This window comes from Lissotriton helveticus, chromosome 1_1 (genome assembly GCF_964261635.1).
Source record: "Lissotriton helveticus chromosome 1_1, aLisHel1.1, whole genome shotgun sequence".
NCBI classification, from domain to species: domain Eukaryota; kingdom Metazoa; phylum Chordata; class Amphibia; order Caudata; family Salamandridae; genus Lissotriton; species Lissotriton helveticus.
The window spans coordinates 1,183,711,316-1,183,727,563 of record NC_136057.1 but is presented as its reverse complement, the minus strand read 5'-3'; the positions used below and the strand labels follow the sequence as shown (position 1 = coordinate 1,183,727,563).

General features: G+C 44.1%; 2 protein-coding genes across 3 annotated transcripts in view; one reads left to right on the top strand and one right to left on the bottom strand.

Annotated features, from left to right (window-relative positions):
* Positions 1-16,248, top strand: part of CCDC146 (coiled-coil domain containing 146) — a 950,534-nt gene that overhangs the window by 196,437 nt on the left and 737,849 nt on the right. The window lies entirely within an intron of this gene.
* The window catches only part of FGL2 (fibrinogen like 2), a 28,040-nt gene continuing 26,606 nt past the window's right edge, over positions 14,815-16,248 (bottom strand). Inside the window, exon 2 of the mRNA XM_078679342.1 lies at positions 14,815-16,164. Within this exon, the coding sequence (XP_078535468.1) occupies positions 15,458-16,164 (707 nt within the window). The 3' untranslated portion in view covers positions 14,815-15,457. The remainder of the gene's footprint in view (positions 16,165-16,248) is intronic.

The following is a 16,248-nucleotide window of genomic DNA, read 5'->3' as shown; positions in this document are numbered from 1 at the left end:
CAACATAAGCATAACAAACTTCCGCACCAAACCTCTAAGTAATTTTAAAGCCTCCCTGTAAAGTCCACATTTGTAAAGCGCACAATCACCCGTAAGGGTCTCTAGGCGCTGGGGGGCCGTCGGGAAGATTAAGCGAGCTATTGCCCAGAGTCACATGGTGCTGGGCTAACCTGCCGCCGGAGCCGGGGATCGAACCGTGGTCCCCAGATTCCAGCGTCAGTCGCCCTGGCCGCGGCGCCACACCTCTTCCACTCCCTGTCAGATTTTCGATGGGCAAAAAAAATCTCCTTAGTCCATTCTATAGCCGATTTCCTGATAGATAGAGCTGTAAGCCACTCAGACTGCCCAATAGCCTGAAAACACTCTTGCACATATTTCAGCCATTCAATATTCCTACCAGAATCCAGAGAGAGGAAATCCCTCAAAAATAGCTGGTTCAACTCAAGTTCTGGGTTGATTCATATCGCCAGCCATTTTAAAAGAGGTTGGATGGCGATTCGATCTATTATATATCCCATCTCTACCTCCTCATGGACATTAAAGAAAATGTACCACTTATCAAGGCCAGAAAAAATATCAAAAATATTCTTCACTACTTGAAACTGAGAGCAATCAACATATACCCACAGTTCACTACCATATAATACTGCGTGTTTTGAACAGGTTTGTTCCAGAATCTGGCAGCAAAATCAAAGATTGCACCCACTGTCCTCCTAAAAAAGTGACTGTTTAGCCAAAATCAAAGGATGCCAGTTTCTATTCTGATAACAAAAAAAAAACAAGATAAGTAAACCAGGGGATCCTTGTGATTCCACTCTCTTTATGGTGTGTCTTCTGCTCCTTGTAGATCTAAAACCCATAACCATAACAGGTGACGTTCCCAAATTAGTGGAGAGGTCGAGAGAGTCCATAAATGTTACAAATGAATCCAAAAGTTTTGCGAGACCCAAAGCCGTCCTTGCTAAGAGGATGGTATCATCTGCATACAGTACCACTGGAATAAGTCTCTCACCCATTTGAGGTAAATCAAGGCCCTCCCACACTAAATGACCCTCAAGATGGTTAATATATATTGTATAATTGGGCCAAAATTGGGCAAAATACATACCTACCTAACCTACCGGGTAATAGTAAAGTATTCCGAACAGTCCCCATTTGCATTATATTTAACACAAGCATACATATTCATATGCAGGTCAGCCAGAAAATGAACAAGATTAGTATCGACTCCCAAGGAAATCATCAAAGTCCTGAGTTTGCTTCAACTAATATAGTCAAAAGCAGAAGAAATACCTATAAACGCCAAATGGATACTTCCCTGTCTTGCCACAGTAAACTTATTGATAGTTAAATAAAGGTTCAGAGCCTGATTAATAGTTTTTCCCGTCTAAAGCCATATTGAATGTCAGACAGGATCCCATTCTAATCTGTCCATTCCTACAGCCGGGCTAAGATCACAGTTTTAACTACAGCATTCAGAAACATAGTAAACAGGGGTTTCATCAAGATAGCATTCAGCTTAAATAAGCCAACTGGAACCCCATCAGTTTCAGGGGCCTTATTGCTACAAATACAACCAATGGCATCCTTGACTTCGTGTAGTTCAAACCATAGGGTTAGAATAATCCAAAACAAAACAGGTCCCCTTCCTCCCACCCACAGAGGCCATAGAACCATATATGCCTCTAACGTGAGTCACCCATGTATCTAGGACTATCTATGAAAGCCTAAATAGCAGGGGAATCATTACTAGAAAAAAGAGGGTAATTGACTATTTCCCGGAACTTGGACCTGCAATTCAAGTGGCAGGATTCTATCAGATCTTCCCATGCTTCCTGGTGCTAAGCTTCCTTCTTATATTTAATGGCTGCTTTATATATTAAAGCAAACACAAGGAGATGATGGACGGAGCACTGAAACGTTTAGGACGCTCACCCCCAGTCCCAGATCTGGGTTGAATCCATAATCATTCTTTAGCTCACTTCCCCACCCAGGTTCAGACCTAGCCATTTGCAAATAAGTCTTGACCCTGTTCCTCATGGGAACAGTCTAGCCCAAACTCTCAAGCCAGGTCTTCCCTAGACCGTAACCAAGCATCCTGGGACTGGTTTCGGTGTAACACCCCTCATCAGCCAGGCTAGCTTTATATAGGTAGGTGTATATGTTACCTACTGACGGTCGCCAGTGGGTAATTATAGTTAGGACCTTGTTTCTATTCAAAAAGCGTTTTTTCTTTTGCCAATATCTTTGGCACCGTTTGGTGAATCTTTGCAAAAATTTTAAAAGTAATGGCCCACTCACTTTATCTGTTGTGTTGAAAGTTTCAGAGTGATTCGTCAAGCGGGGCTGAGAAAAAGGGGGGTCCCAAAATGTGTTTTCTCCATGTTAATTTCCATAGGAAACTTTAGACACGGCTACAGCATTAACTGCTGAACGGAATTACATTAAATTTGGCAAAAAGGTTCAGAAAACCTTCTTTTTGTTAAATGGTGTAAATCCGTTCAGTAATTCCTGAGAAATGTAAACATTTCACTGTTATCCATATATCCATGCGAAGGATCCGCGAACCCACCAAATATCGAGCCTGCGATCTGGTTGGCTGCCTACAGTTCCAACCAGGAAGTGTTGGCAGCCATCTTGTGATTCGGGTGAACAAGATGGTTGAAAAACACAAAAAATTAAGAAACGGGGCACGGTAGAAACACCCTGACCCCCTGGGCCTGCTGAGGGAGCCCCTGTGGCAAAAAAAAAAAACGTTTTAAAAGAAAATCGGCGGGAGTCGCGTAGGGTCCGCGAATCCCGGCTAATTTTTTTGAAGAACGAAGTACAGTCTCCTACGCTTTGTTTCATTTAAGCCCCCAGGTGAGCCAGGTCACGGGGGCAATTGTAATTAGATATGCGGTGGCCCCGCAGCCCCGGGGACGCCACCTCACCGGGACTATGTTTATTAAGTGCAGGGGAGCCATATGGGCCCACCCGCAGCCCTGGGGAGTGCCACCTGCCCAGGGCTTCTTAAAAAATATATGTGTGGGGGGCTCCTGCCCCCCCACGCAGCCCCAAGGATCGCCACCTCCCTGGGGCTATTCTCAAATAATGTGTGGGGGGGCTTGAGTCCCCCCCACACAGCCCAGGGGAGCACCACTTCCCAGGGGTTTAGTATTGTTGGAGGGGGGCCGTGCGGCTCCACCTTCTTGAGCTGTAAATAGCCTTGGGACCGCCACCCCCCAGGGCCGGCTCCAGCTATGTCCCGGGGTACCCGCCCCCGGGACATTGCAGTTTGCTATGGCATGGCGGGAGCACTGCTCCTGCCATGCCATACCAAACGCTGCTTCGCTTCATGGATGCTAGAGCTCTTACTTCCACAAATCAAAACAGAATTGCCTTTGGGCAGAGGGAGCTGCATGTGGAGCTGCATGTTTACAGCTCCCTCTGCCCAAAAGCAATGCCGGCTCCTGTAGGAGGCGGGGAGCCAGCAGGGACTGCGGGGGCCTTGAGGCTCCCCCTGCTTTCCCCAACGTTCTGGCCATCCCCCGGGGGATGGGGTCCCCGGGGCAATATCGGACCAGGTAGGGGGGTGCGCAGACCCCCTTAACCATTTTTTTTTAACATAAGGTCTTGTCCCTGAGGATGGGGTCCCCGAGGCTGAAATTGGCCTCAGAAGGGGGCCGCGCAGCACCCCTTCTTTAAAAAATAAAAAAGAATGAAAGAAAAGGGCTGGGCCCCGGGAGATGGGGTCCCCAGGGCCGTAATTGGCCTCGGAGTGGGTACGCACACCTCCCTCCCTTTTTAGGGAAGGCCCTGGGGGATGGGGTCCCCGGGGTGCAAAATGGTCAAAGGAAGGGAGGCCACACAGCCCCTCTTCCTAAGATAAATAAAAAAGAGGAAGCCGGCAAATCGCCGGAGGCCCTACACCCTTTCTTCACTACTCTGCAAACGCACCTCCTGGTGCGCTCTTTGGTTGGGGAATGAAGTCTCCTTCGATGCTGAGCGTCCTAAGGGGCCAACTAGCCCACCTATTACTTCCATTAGTCCCCACACAGTGGGATTGCTGAGAGGTGGTCGTAGGTCTTGCCCCTTTCTACACCACTCTGCAAACACGCATCTTGGCGCACTGCTGGTTGGGCGATAAGGTCCCCTTGTTTCCTGAGGACCTCAAGACTAAAGTGGAATTCATCCCACAGGCAGCAGTGCGCCAGGAGGTGCTTTTGCAGAGTAGTGGAGAAAGGGGGCGTATCCTGCGACCACCTCTCAGCAATCCTACTGTGTGGGGCCTACTGGAGGTAACAGGTAGGCTAGTTGGCCCCTAAGGACCCCCACCAGTTAAGAGGACTTCATTCCCCAACCAAGAGCAAGCCAGGAGGCATGTTTGCAGACTGGTGGAGAAAGGGGACATGGCCTGCTATCAGAACTCTGCAATCATGCTGTGTAGGACTTACTGCAGGTAATAGGAGGGGTAGTTGGCCCACAAGGACTTCCTTGGTGGCCAACTACCCCTCCTGTTAACTCCAGTAAGTCCCACACAGCAGGATTACTAAAAGGTCTTCGGAGGCTACGCCCCATTTGTCCAACACTCTGCAAATGCGCTTCAGGGCGCACTACTGGTTGGGGGATGAAGTCTACTTTACTCCAGAGGGACCTTGGGGGACCAATAAGCCCTCCTGGAGCCTTCTGTGAGTCCTACACTGGAATTCCTGAGAGCTGGTTGGAGGCCCAGCCTCCTTTCTCCACCACTCTGCAAATGTGACTACTAGTTAAAAAAACATCGAAATTCACTGAAAAAAAATGCAAGTTAGAGGGATGTTATAGTTAGGAATTCACTTTAAAAGACCTTAGAAATTCACTGAAAAAAACCAAAGGTTACAGGGACGTTATAGTTAGGCTGACATTTCACTTGTACCAAACCAAAAAAATTCAGCCGTTGTAGTTAGCTGAGTTTAACTGTAACGTGCACCCCGCACTGCACTGCTTATGACCTCACATATTACATCACTCATAACATGGTCAGTGACATCACTGATGACCTCTCAAATTACGTCACTGATGACATCATCCACATAATTTCTGACCCACCGTCTCACACCACTATAGAATCCTTTAAAGACTCACTGCCACTCCCACACAGCCATTCACAAACCTATTGACAGAGCCATACCAGTACTTACACAGTCACTCACTAATTCATAGATCTACACACGTATCCACATGCTCAGCCATTCTGCCACTCGTGCACCTGCTCAGTCACCAATACAGCCATCGACATATCCACTCATATACCCATACAGGCACTCGCACACTGAGTGAGTCACCCATAGAACTACTCCTAAACCTACACACTCCCCCATACGGTTAATCATACAGGTGCATACTAACCCAAACAGTTACATATACATCCACTTGCTTGCTCATACAAATAGTAATACATACTCAATCACCTATACAGCCACTGACAGAAACATGTACTCATCCTACTCATCCATATATCCACTTTCACATTCACTCACTCATGCATACAGTCACTCATATACCCAGTCAGTCACCTATACGGCCTTTCACATACACAGCTACCGACCCATACTGACACAAGCACTCAATCAACGACACAGCCATACAGGCACTCTCTCACCCATACAGCTTCTCATACATGCACTTACTACCCCATACATACACTGACTCACCCACTCACTCATCAATACAGGCAGTCATATAAATACTCACCCACACACACAAACCCATAGAGATAGTCAACCAATCAATCACCCATATAGCCATTCACGTACCCACTAACACACTTATACACCCACTTAGACATAAACTGACAGACAGATACATTCACACAACCAGTCACTCATCCATGCGTTCAGTGAGACACCTAATCACTCACTTATATAGTCAGTCACGCAGCCACTCAGTCATCCAAACAGTCACTCATACACCCTCTGATTCACCAATACATTTAGTTATATATATTTAACACTCATAGACTTTTTAGAAACACTCAGTCACTGGATGATGTCATCACTGATATCATCAGTGATGTCATCAGAAGATGTCACTGACCATGTCATGAGTGATGTAATATGTGAGGTCATAAGCAGTGCATTGGTGGGGCGCAAGTTATAGTTAACTCAGCTAACTATAACGGCTGAATTTCTCTGGTTTTGTACAAGTGAAATGTTAGCCTAGCTATAACGTCTCTGTAACCTTTGTTTTTTTATGTGAGATATTAGTCTACATTCTGTCACTCTAGCTGCCTCTTGTGGCTTAGGAATGAAGGACCCGAATCAAATCACGATGAGTCGTTGAACAGCCCTGATCAAACCAACTGTGGGAGGCCCTCCTACCACTATCTCCTTGACAAGTAAGCGCATAGTGCTTACTCTGGAACAAATATTTTTAAAAGCCGTCACCTAGCGTTCCGCTTTAAGGTCTGCAGATAGACATGCCTCAAAGTCCTTGTAACCATTCATAGCCAGCTCCATTAAAAAGGTGGATGGGCAGAGCATCTTCCAGCTAATCCTCCCACCGCACTCTCCCAGGGCTACTGGCGCTACGTCTTTGCTCTTCAAAAATGAGTAGCGAGCAGGGGGTCCTACAATGTTCCAATTTGTAGAGATCACAATTGGATTATGATCACTCCGGGCTTGCTAGGAATAACTTAATTAGATACTAAAGGACATAGTGAGGCCAAGAGAAGAACATAATCAATCATAGTGTCCTCTCCCCTTCCAATACGTGATGGTCCTAAAGAATTATAGAGGTCTCTCCAAGATTACTCCTGCAGAATGATAAATTAAAGTCACACATAACATAATTCAACATATCTTCCTGTGGCATATTTTAAAAGAATAAGAAGTAATCCTCCACTTCATTTTGTTTATTCTGCCCACAATTCTTAGTACGCATGTGCAAGTTAAAATCCCCCACAATGACCACCAGGATAAACACATTGCACTCTGCTCTCAAATAATCCAAACAAGCCCGTAGGCCTACTAACTGTGCCGAGATCTCTGTAGACTCATTAGGGAGAACTAGTTGGTATCAGTACATCCTAACTCATGTAATACTAGTGTGACCAAGCACCCTGTGCCCTCCCAGACAAAGACTAAATAGCTGGTGAAAAGAAAGAGGCAAAGCCCTCAATGAAAAGCTCATTAGAATCGTCCCAGGTTTCCTGACAACACAGATTTTACCCACATTAGATCATTTAACTTACCCATCATCCCAGCAATATTCCATCTTAACAGTTTAACACCTCCACCCTTACAAACTAAATCTGTTCAAGGAGTTTAAGACCGAGAACCCGTTTGCAGTCGATACTGCGTCTGATCCGTGGTAGATTCTACAACAGCCCACCGATCTAGTATATTATGGGCGACTTGCCCTGTCGGGGGGATAAAAGAAGGTCGAGGGATGGACAAAGATTCTACAACCCACTGCAGGGGACTGCAACAATCTATACATCAAATAATCAACCAACTGTCCAACTTCACTTCCACACTCCTTCTTTTCCCTTCGCCTACCTAGCCCACCCTCCTGGCCATCAATATGTGCCTGAATAATAGGGTGCCCTGGAGATTGTGTGCTCTATACCAGAAGACGACCTTATTAATAAGTGGCCCAGTGGTTTCTAGGCACCCACAGCCAAAGGAAGGACATTAGTCAGGACCATCACAAAAGGCGTCTGGAAGAAGATCTAAGACAACATTACTAGGAGAAGAGTCTAGACTCTGCTGCACGGCTAAGTTGGGCATGTTAGATTTAATCAAAGGAACCCTCGGACGCCTGTCCCTGAGGTGCAAGACAGAGGGACTAAGCAAGGCCTGTCCCACCTGGGATATAATATTTGACGCTCCTGTTTCATTTTTATTGTGGATTGGTTCCCTGCTAAGCACAACCGATGATGAATCGGGAGGGGCTATCCCTTTCCCCGTCGATGTACGACAAACATGCGGGGCACCCAAATGAGAGGGGGCTAAAATAGGAGCACCCACATCCACAGGAGGACATTTTGAAGGCTATAAAATACAGGGTCAAAACCCTCCATGTCGGTGCCCACATCACATAACCGCTTTTTGGTAGTAGTTAAATCAATGTCCCGGTTTGCGCGGAACCCAGATATGTTCTTCAATTTACGTTTACAAGCCGGTGGCTCGAATTCTGCAGAAGATACCGCTATCTCAGGGTTGATATCTACCACAGTGTGAAGGGTCAACCCTGCAGATTTGTTTGGAAATCCCCTTATGGTTGTACTCCCCTGGCTTGCTCACGGCGGGGAGCCCAGTAGCACTACTCAGGCCATGTTCCTCCTCCACAGTAACAATCTCCTCAACAAAAGCCACAACTGCTGAAGTCAAATATGACATAATGGACAATGGATTCCTCGGAACACCCCTGTCCATCGAGCTCTTGGATGCAGAGTCGGCTTTATGGTTTACCATAGCTTTACCTCAGAGAATATCCCACTGGATGAAGAACCTGTGCCCGACCTCCAAGTCCAATAAATAGCCAGGGCTAAAGCTCCTCCCCCAAGTAGCAGCAGACAAAAGCCCAATAAGATGGTAAAATTCAAAAGATCACTCACCCCGCCAACACAGATTGCGGTAACAAAGCGAAAGAGAGGGGACCAGCCCAGCCTGCTCCAGGCGCAGACGGGCCAGTTCTTGGCCCAGTCTTCGCCCTGCACGTATCCTGCTCAGCAAGGGCCTGCGGTGTCTTATATGCACCTTAGGGTCCGGTAGCCGCCTCCCTGCTTAAGTGGTCAGCACAGTGCCCCAGGGCAGGGACATCTTATGGATTTTGGGGGCCCGGGGCCAAATGTATTTTTGGGGACCCTGTTCGGAACAGCTTTGAATTTTGGATCCAATTTCATGCTGTCTTTGGCTAGGTCACTGATGGTGAACAGGTGAAGCTCATCCAAATTCTAAAATTGTTACATCTAATATTCAGGGATAGTGACATGTGTTTTCAATATTGTAACACTAATATTACTGCAAATAATCTCTTTGACACCCTCCCACTTTTATATGTGAGGTCCTGTTCTGTACTAAAAGAAACTATTTCTTGATGTTACGAGAGGAGTTGGCTTAACGGCTAGGGCGCTCGACCTCGGACCTGGGGATCTGGGTTCGAGTCTCGGTAACGACGCCAAAACCTCCTGTGATTCTGGGCAAATCACTTAATCTCCCCGTGCCTAAAAAACCTCCTGTGATTCTGGGCAAATCACTTAATCTCCCCGTGCCTAAAAAACCTCCTGTGATTCTGGGCAAATCACTTAATCTCCCCGTGCCTAAAAATGAATGTGTGTCCTTATGTAACGTAACTGGTGCTATGTAAAGCGCTCTGATACCTGATTCGGTTCGGGTCTAGTTCGCGCTATATAAAACTCTACAAAAAAAAAAACCATAAACACTACATTTCTCTGCAGAATGTCTGTTATAGACTCACACGCCACTCACTTTAAAAATGTATGGGAAACCGTATTTTTGACAATCTATTTAAGAAATATTCAAGGTCATCAGTGTAAGACTCCTTTCAGAACAGAGCTGGCTCTATCAGGGGTAGCCCACATTGCCTCTGCATTAAAACGTCTCTGCCCCAGGGAACCCTGGGAGATGTAGTCCTACCCATTAGCCTGGTCCAATTTTGTGTCTTACGCTGCGGTGTTTGCGGCACCTTAAATGCGTCTCAGGGGTCCAGTAGTCACCTCCCCGGCGGAAGTGGTCAGCACAGAGCCCCAGGGAACCTCAAAGATCTATTCCTCTCTCTAGCCTGGTCCAATTGTGTGTCCCGCGCTGTGGGGCCTTGCGGCACCATAAATGTGCTTTAGGGATTCAGTAGTTTCCTCCCAGCTGAAGTGGTCAGCACAGAACCCCAGGGAAACCTGGGAGATGTAGTCCTGCCCCGGCCCAATTTCGTATCATGTTGGAGTTCTTATTGTTACTTGATATCAAAATGTGGGAAAAGGGCGTTCAGTAAGTAAGAATAATTCCAAACATCGTATGAGTTATGAGGTTGACAGCATGCATGCTTGATTCTGTTGAGAGTAGGGTACAAACAAAGAATGCTTGTACCAAAAGATAGAGGTTAAAAAGGAACTAATGAGGAGAGGAGAGACACAGGGTGGGGAAGATGGGGAAGGAGGCTTAAACTGTAACACAATTGAGTGTCCGTCGGACGAATATGTTATGATATGCCTTATATGGTACCCATATCCCATTTGGAAGTTCAAGATTTGTGTCAATCGGTCGTGACCCGAGGGGTAGCCAAGTTGCTACAATCTTATTTAATATATCCTATGCAAAAAACATGTATGCATTTGAATCTATTAGAATTAAGGGGGCTTGCTTATTTGCAAGTATTTATCAAAGCTGTCTCAGAGTTTTCTTGATCTGCGTGAGATTGTGACTTAGAATGCAATAAATTGTCTTCACTTCTGATGGTACATATCAGCAATGCATAGCAGGGACATGAGCTGACCTTGTCTTGGCCGTACCTTAGGACCTTGCTGTAGCGCCACAGAGTGGAGGGAAAGGATTCTCGAGTGTGAGTCCTGGCAATACGTGGCCAAAATGATTAACTCTTCATCGGCCCAACTGGAGACAAAGTGACGGGCCGCCAATTTAGCTCCACTGATTGCGAACATGACTACTTGCGACGTGCCGGCAACAGCAGCACACTTGTGTGTGGAAGTTCCGTGTGTTCATGCCCCGATCGGGTAAAACATCAACGCCTCAGAGACACTGACTTTAAATTTGTTTAACAGATATTGGTGGGTCTTTTGATAGGTAACAGTAGCCCACAAACAAGACCTGCGAAGTCAAGTATTATGGACTGACCCACAAGTCACAGCTTACAGGAAAGCTGCTTCATCTTGCCATATTTGAGCCTGTGATTAAGCCTGGGACTTCTATTTCTCTGTGTAGTGAAACACGTAGGTGCCTTAAAGTGATCCCTGTATTGTTTATGCTTCTTTATGTACCCTATTGTAGCATTATGGCCCGCTGGCGAGGGTTAAACCAATCCTACTAAGTCCTGTAACGTGGGAGAGGGACTTAAACTACAAGGTGTAGCACAAGACCAAAGGTCTAGAATGCTATTAGAACAATTTATCCACCGAGGGTAGAATGTTCCAAATGAAAAAGCAAGAAAGAGTGGAATGTTGGAAACAGCCTATACCAGTCATTTGTGGCCCCAAAACCCTCCAGTGTTTTAATATAGCCTAATAGTTCATGGCTATACCATTTGTTAAAGGCCATAGCAAGGGTCTATAACGAGCAAGAGGGCCTTTGATAACCTGTGTATCCCACGGCATAAGGGTAATAAGTCTATTATAACATTCCACCACTGATGGTAGAAGGTTCTGTATTAAAAAGGCAGAAGGCCTATACCAGCCATTATTGGCCATGAGCCACTTGATTGTCTTTAGTGAAGCTCTTAATATTGCAGTGTTCTAATATGTTATGGTGTGAATAAATTACTTCTCTTTCCTTAAGAAAACACAGGGCTGGACATTTGCCTATTGAGCCTATTATTCTATTGCATGAATCCTGCGTTTCTTCTCTCCACACTATCTCACTATGAAAACCTTGGCTTCTCGTCCTCACTACTCCATGAGTAAAGTGCAGTAGGGTAATTCTGCCCAGTTTGCAGTTCCATAGTAGGCCCGACAGGGGGCACCAGTGGTAACTGACCTCCACTACCACGGTTGGGGCCCAGTGACCCTCTGCTTGCCCTGTGGCTGCCAAATGGATTCACAATCCCATCTCTAATATATGCTGAAGTTAAAGTGAAAGACCAGTGTTATGTAAGCGCCTAATGAATCTGGTTTGGAAAGGTGCACAGAATTACTACTTTGAGCCAAAGCATGCTGCTACGTACATTTTATCTTCACGCTCCAATCAATTCTGCAAGACATTGCATGAAGAAAAGAAACAGATGCCCATCCGAGTTTATTATTTTATTACATAAATTTAGCTTTGTGAAAGACATGTTTGGTCAAGCTATCTTTCATAGCCAAGAATATTCCAAATGCATAAAAGTGCATATAGCTGCCATATTCACAGGAATTCAATGAAATATATTTAGAAAAGATGGAACAACAACATGTTTGAAGGCCCAGTTTGATAATCCACAGCTCATTTTGTATTTTTTTACAATTACAAATGATGCAGTCATACGGTGCTGTTAGTGGCTGGCCTGTGAAAATACTTTATTTCAAATTAATTTTTTAGATCTGGTATTAGGCAAGACTATATCTATATCTATATATATATATATATATATATATATATATATATATATATATATATATAGATATATATATATAGATATATATATATAGATATATATATCAATATATATATATATATAGATATATATATATATATATATATACCCACACACACTTTAAGACCGCCCTCTTCATCCATTGATCTAATGTTGTTTCATTCACATTTTTCGTCCACCGACTACAACAAATTCCAGCACATTTCAGTCGTTGTCTAACTTCTTTTTGAATTACATCACTCTGCTCTTTCACGACACAGGAGTAGGTCTGCTCTTTCACGACACAGGAGTAGGTCTGCTCTTTCACGACACAGGAGTAGGTATACACAGCGACTACTATGACAACGTATGCTTGTTTAAACGCCCAAAAATGTGTGCTTGTAGTCTTTTTTTTTTTTTAACATCAGCGAGAGCTCAACTGCACCCTCAACAATACGTTTTACTAAAACGATGCCAAATAAAACAAGCATCGACAAAGCTGCAGCCAACGACAGACATGTCGACCTTGCCAATGCGTGTGTTTTTAGTTTCCTTGCACGGTGCTCTGGTTAGTCCAGAGACTCGCATCCGATGATTTTAGGATCATTTCTGTCAGAATAGCTCTGTGCTTCAGTTTTTAACATTCTTCTGAATTGCAGTTAATAAATAAAACACTGTATAGTGAAAATATCCAAGGAGGTTGTAAAGACCTGTAACTTCTGGTGGAACGGTTATCTTGTGCTACATTACTCTGCAAAAATCAAGGAGAACCGGTCTGAAGGCACATGCGCCATAATTGGACTGATCTCAAGCCCCAACAGCTGTTTCCACTCCTGAAATAGAAGGAATAATATACATGCGAGGAACTAAATGACAGAACGTTTTTGAAACAGATTAGACATGATTTCCTTGCCTGTGTTTTTCTTTTCAACCAGATGATTAAAGAAGTTCATTTAGGGTAAGTAACATTTTAGGTTCCACAACAAATGTACAAGGTTGCCTTTTGAATTCGTGATAGGGCAGGGAGATAACGTAAACGATTCTCTGCATTAGCGGTATAAGACTCCATTGAGTAGTATTTAGTAGGTCAGCTGTACTACATACTTTTGCACATACTGCATTTTACACATGAAATAAATAGATTACAGCACTATGGCTTTTCATATTGAGAGGTTACATTTTAAAATATTAAACATTACCAGTCTTCTTAAAAAAATAATCTATATCATATAATGGCGTTTTTAGTTATGTACTCTTTAAAACACTATTGATTTTTTTTATTATATACAAATATATTAAAAGTCTCATATTATGGCTGACTTTACTATACCCTGTGCATACATCCAACATACTTCAAGGTAGTTCGACTACTCCACTATTGTGAAAGAAACACTGAAAGTAGTTGGTTTCAGTTGGGAGTTATTTTTGCTCCCATGCTCTACATACGCAGATGATGGGTGAACCAACAACTGAAAATTGTATATTTTTTATTGGTTATACTAAACAGTCTATGGTTCACACGCTTAAACTGTGGTCCAAGGCAGACCTAACTAGTTGGCTGTAACTGGGAGGGACCTTACCGCTTTATTCGCAAAATGAACACCCAGCACACTTCCTTCTGACGAGTACAGTGCAAGATGTAAGTAATGTTTTCCTGTTTGGTGACACAATGCATAAAATGTTTGAGGCAGATAATTAAAGATATTGTGGTTGTAACAGGAAATGGTGTGCTGTCTAAAGCCAACAAAAAGTTGTTGTATGGCATAATAGGCTCTGTCAAAGCACAGCATGCGCAAAAGCTAGCTAAACTGAAAGGTGCAGTTGATATGATGCCCTTTTTTGGGTTCCGAGAACCTGGTTCAAAAAGCAAAAATACCATCTGAAACCAACAGATGCTGTTAGACATCTGTAACCAGTTCCAAGACGCAACTGGATTCCTCTATCATTTTCTCCATAGCAAATCCATGCTGCGCAACACTCTAATGCTTCAAACTCCATCCAGTGGAAAGCATTTGAAACTGCTCCACTGGAATTTCCAGCTGGACAGTGTTGCCTTTAATCGATGCACAAGGACAGTGGGATCCCCCGCACTACTGAAGCACTACAGTGCAGTGTGGATGGCAGTGGTACGCTACCCAAATGTCAACGACAATAGGTCAGGTGTAAGTAGTCCATTCACCCAGGCTTTACTTTTCAATCTGGTACTTGTAATTTTGTTTGTCTTATAACATACATCCAGGAGACCGATGTCAAAATTCAAAGGACCAACTAGGACTTGATGGTCTAAATAACATCGTATGTGCCTTTGGACTACCATAATGTTAATAATGGGCAGTCAAAAGCAACATCAGCAAGGACATTATTGACCTTTAAAGCAAGAAATGTGGCGCTTTTTCCTGGGAGAAAGACGAAAAATGCCCTTCTCCTAAAGTGACACAAATCCTTGCTCCGCCCCGCTCGTCATCATTCTTGAACACTGTGCATGTTAAAGCAGGCGCACGAGACCAAAAGGCCTTTCTAAAATGTTAAGATAAAGCCAAGTCAGGACACTGGATGTGTCTTGTGCTTTATTAATACTATGCACTCTCAGCTTGGATCCATCTGAAACTGATCAGGTGTTAAAACAGAAGTAGAATAAGTTCAATGACCGAGGACGAAGAAGCGGATTTTTAAACTTTATACACTTTTTGAAAGAATATTAGTATTTCTAAAAAAAATATTAGAGAGGACAAAGATGAGAAAAGTAGATTGTAATACTAGTCCTCGTTCGGAAACGGAACCTACAAAACAAATTGACCATTGGCACTGATAACCAGCATTGCTGTTAACAACCCAAAGGTACTTAATTGTCGATCCTGGAAGGGTGAAAGGCCGGTCATCCTGTAAGAGTTGCCGCTGCAGATCTCCCTGGGCTATCTTGCCAGCATAGAGAGACAAAAAGGAAAGTATTTGGTCCAGAAACTGACCGATTTATTTTTGGGCCGTTCAGTAGTGGTGCAGTTTTAATTCTGTCCTCTGAAGAAGCTAGGTCATCATTGCCTTAATATTTTTTGCAGTAGGAGCGGGTGCTGGTAGATTTTTTCTGCACAGCCAGACTTTACAAGTGGTGAAATACCTATGCAGTGCAAAAAAAGATTTTAAGGCTAAATATGTCAAAACGACGACGGCACAAATCATTTATGATGGGCAAAAATTATGGCACAAAGCCTTTGGGCCTAATCATCATTTTGACAAATTTGAAAGCTTTTCTGTAACTGTGAAGCATCTTATCATTAACACCATGCCAAGTGCCCCAGAAAATCCCATTGCGAACACCTTTGTAGTTTTCTTGGTAGTATTTGCCATTGAGGTTGGCAGACATGCACGCGTCGAACCACCAGCCTGAGCTGTAGTAGGCCCCGCAGTTTCCTGAAGGATATCTGTCATTGTCCCTGTCTGGGGTTGTGAAAAACCTTTGATCGTGGTTGAATTTTTTGTTGAAATGCAGGGCATCCCCAGCTGTACCAGAGTACCCACTAACAGAAAGGCGGTATTTCAGATATTCATTGGCAACGTAAAACTGTTCGTATTTCGCATATTCTCTTGTGCTGTTGAAATCTTCCAGCTCAATTCTTAGCATCATGTCCGCGCTCTTGCTCAAGAGGTGAATTTTATCATTGCCCAACCAAAACTCATTGCTGAGGTTTCCAAAGCCAACTTTGTACTCGTTCCAGGTTCTGTTGAAATGTGTGCTTCCGTCCTGGCGCGTCTGTATCACTGTCCAACCTCCACCCATCGATTCCATGTCACAATAGACCCCAAATGTCTTGTTTTTCGGATCAGGGGTCACCCTGTAGATTCCATTCACCCTTCTTCCTGCCTTGAAGTAATCGGCGCAGTCTCGATTCAGAAGTTGAAAACCTGAATAAAAAAACGCAAATAGGACAAGAATATTAATATGACGTATCTGGAAAAAATTAAAAACAACACGTTATTCATCGTGTA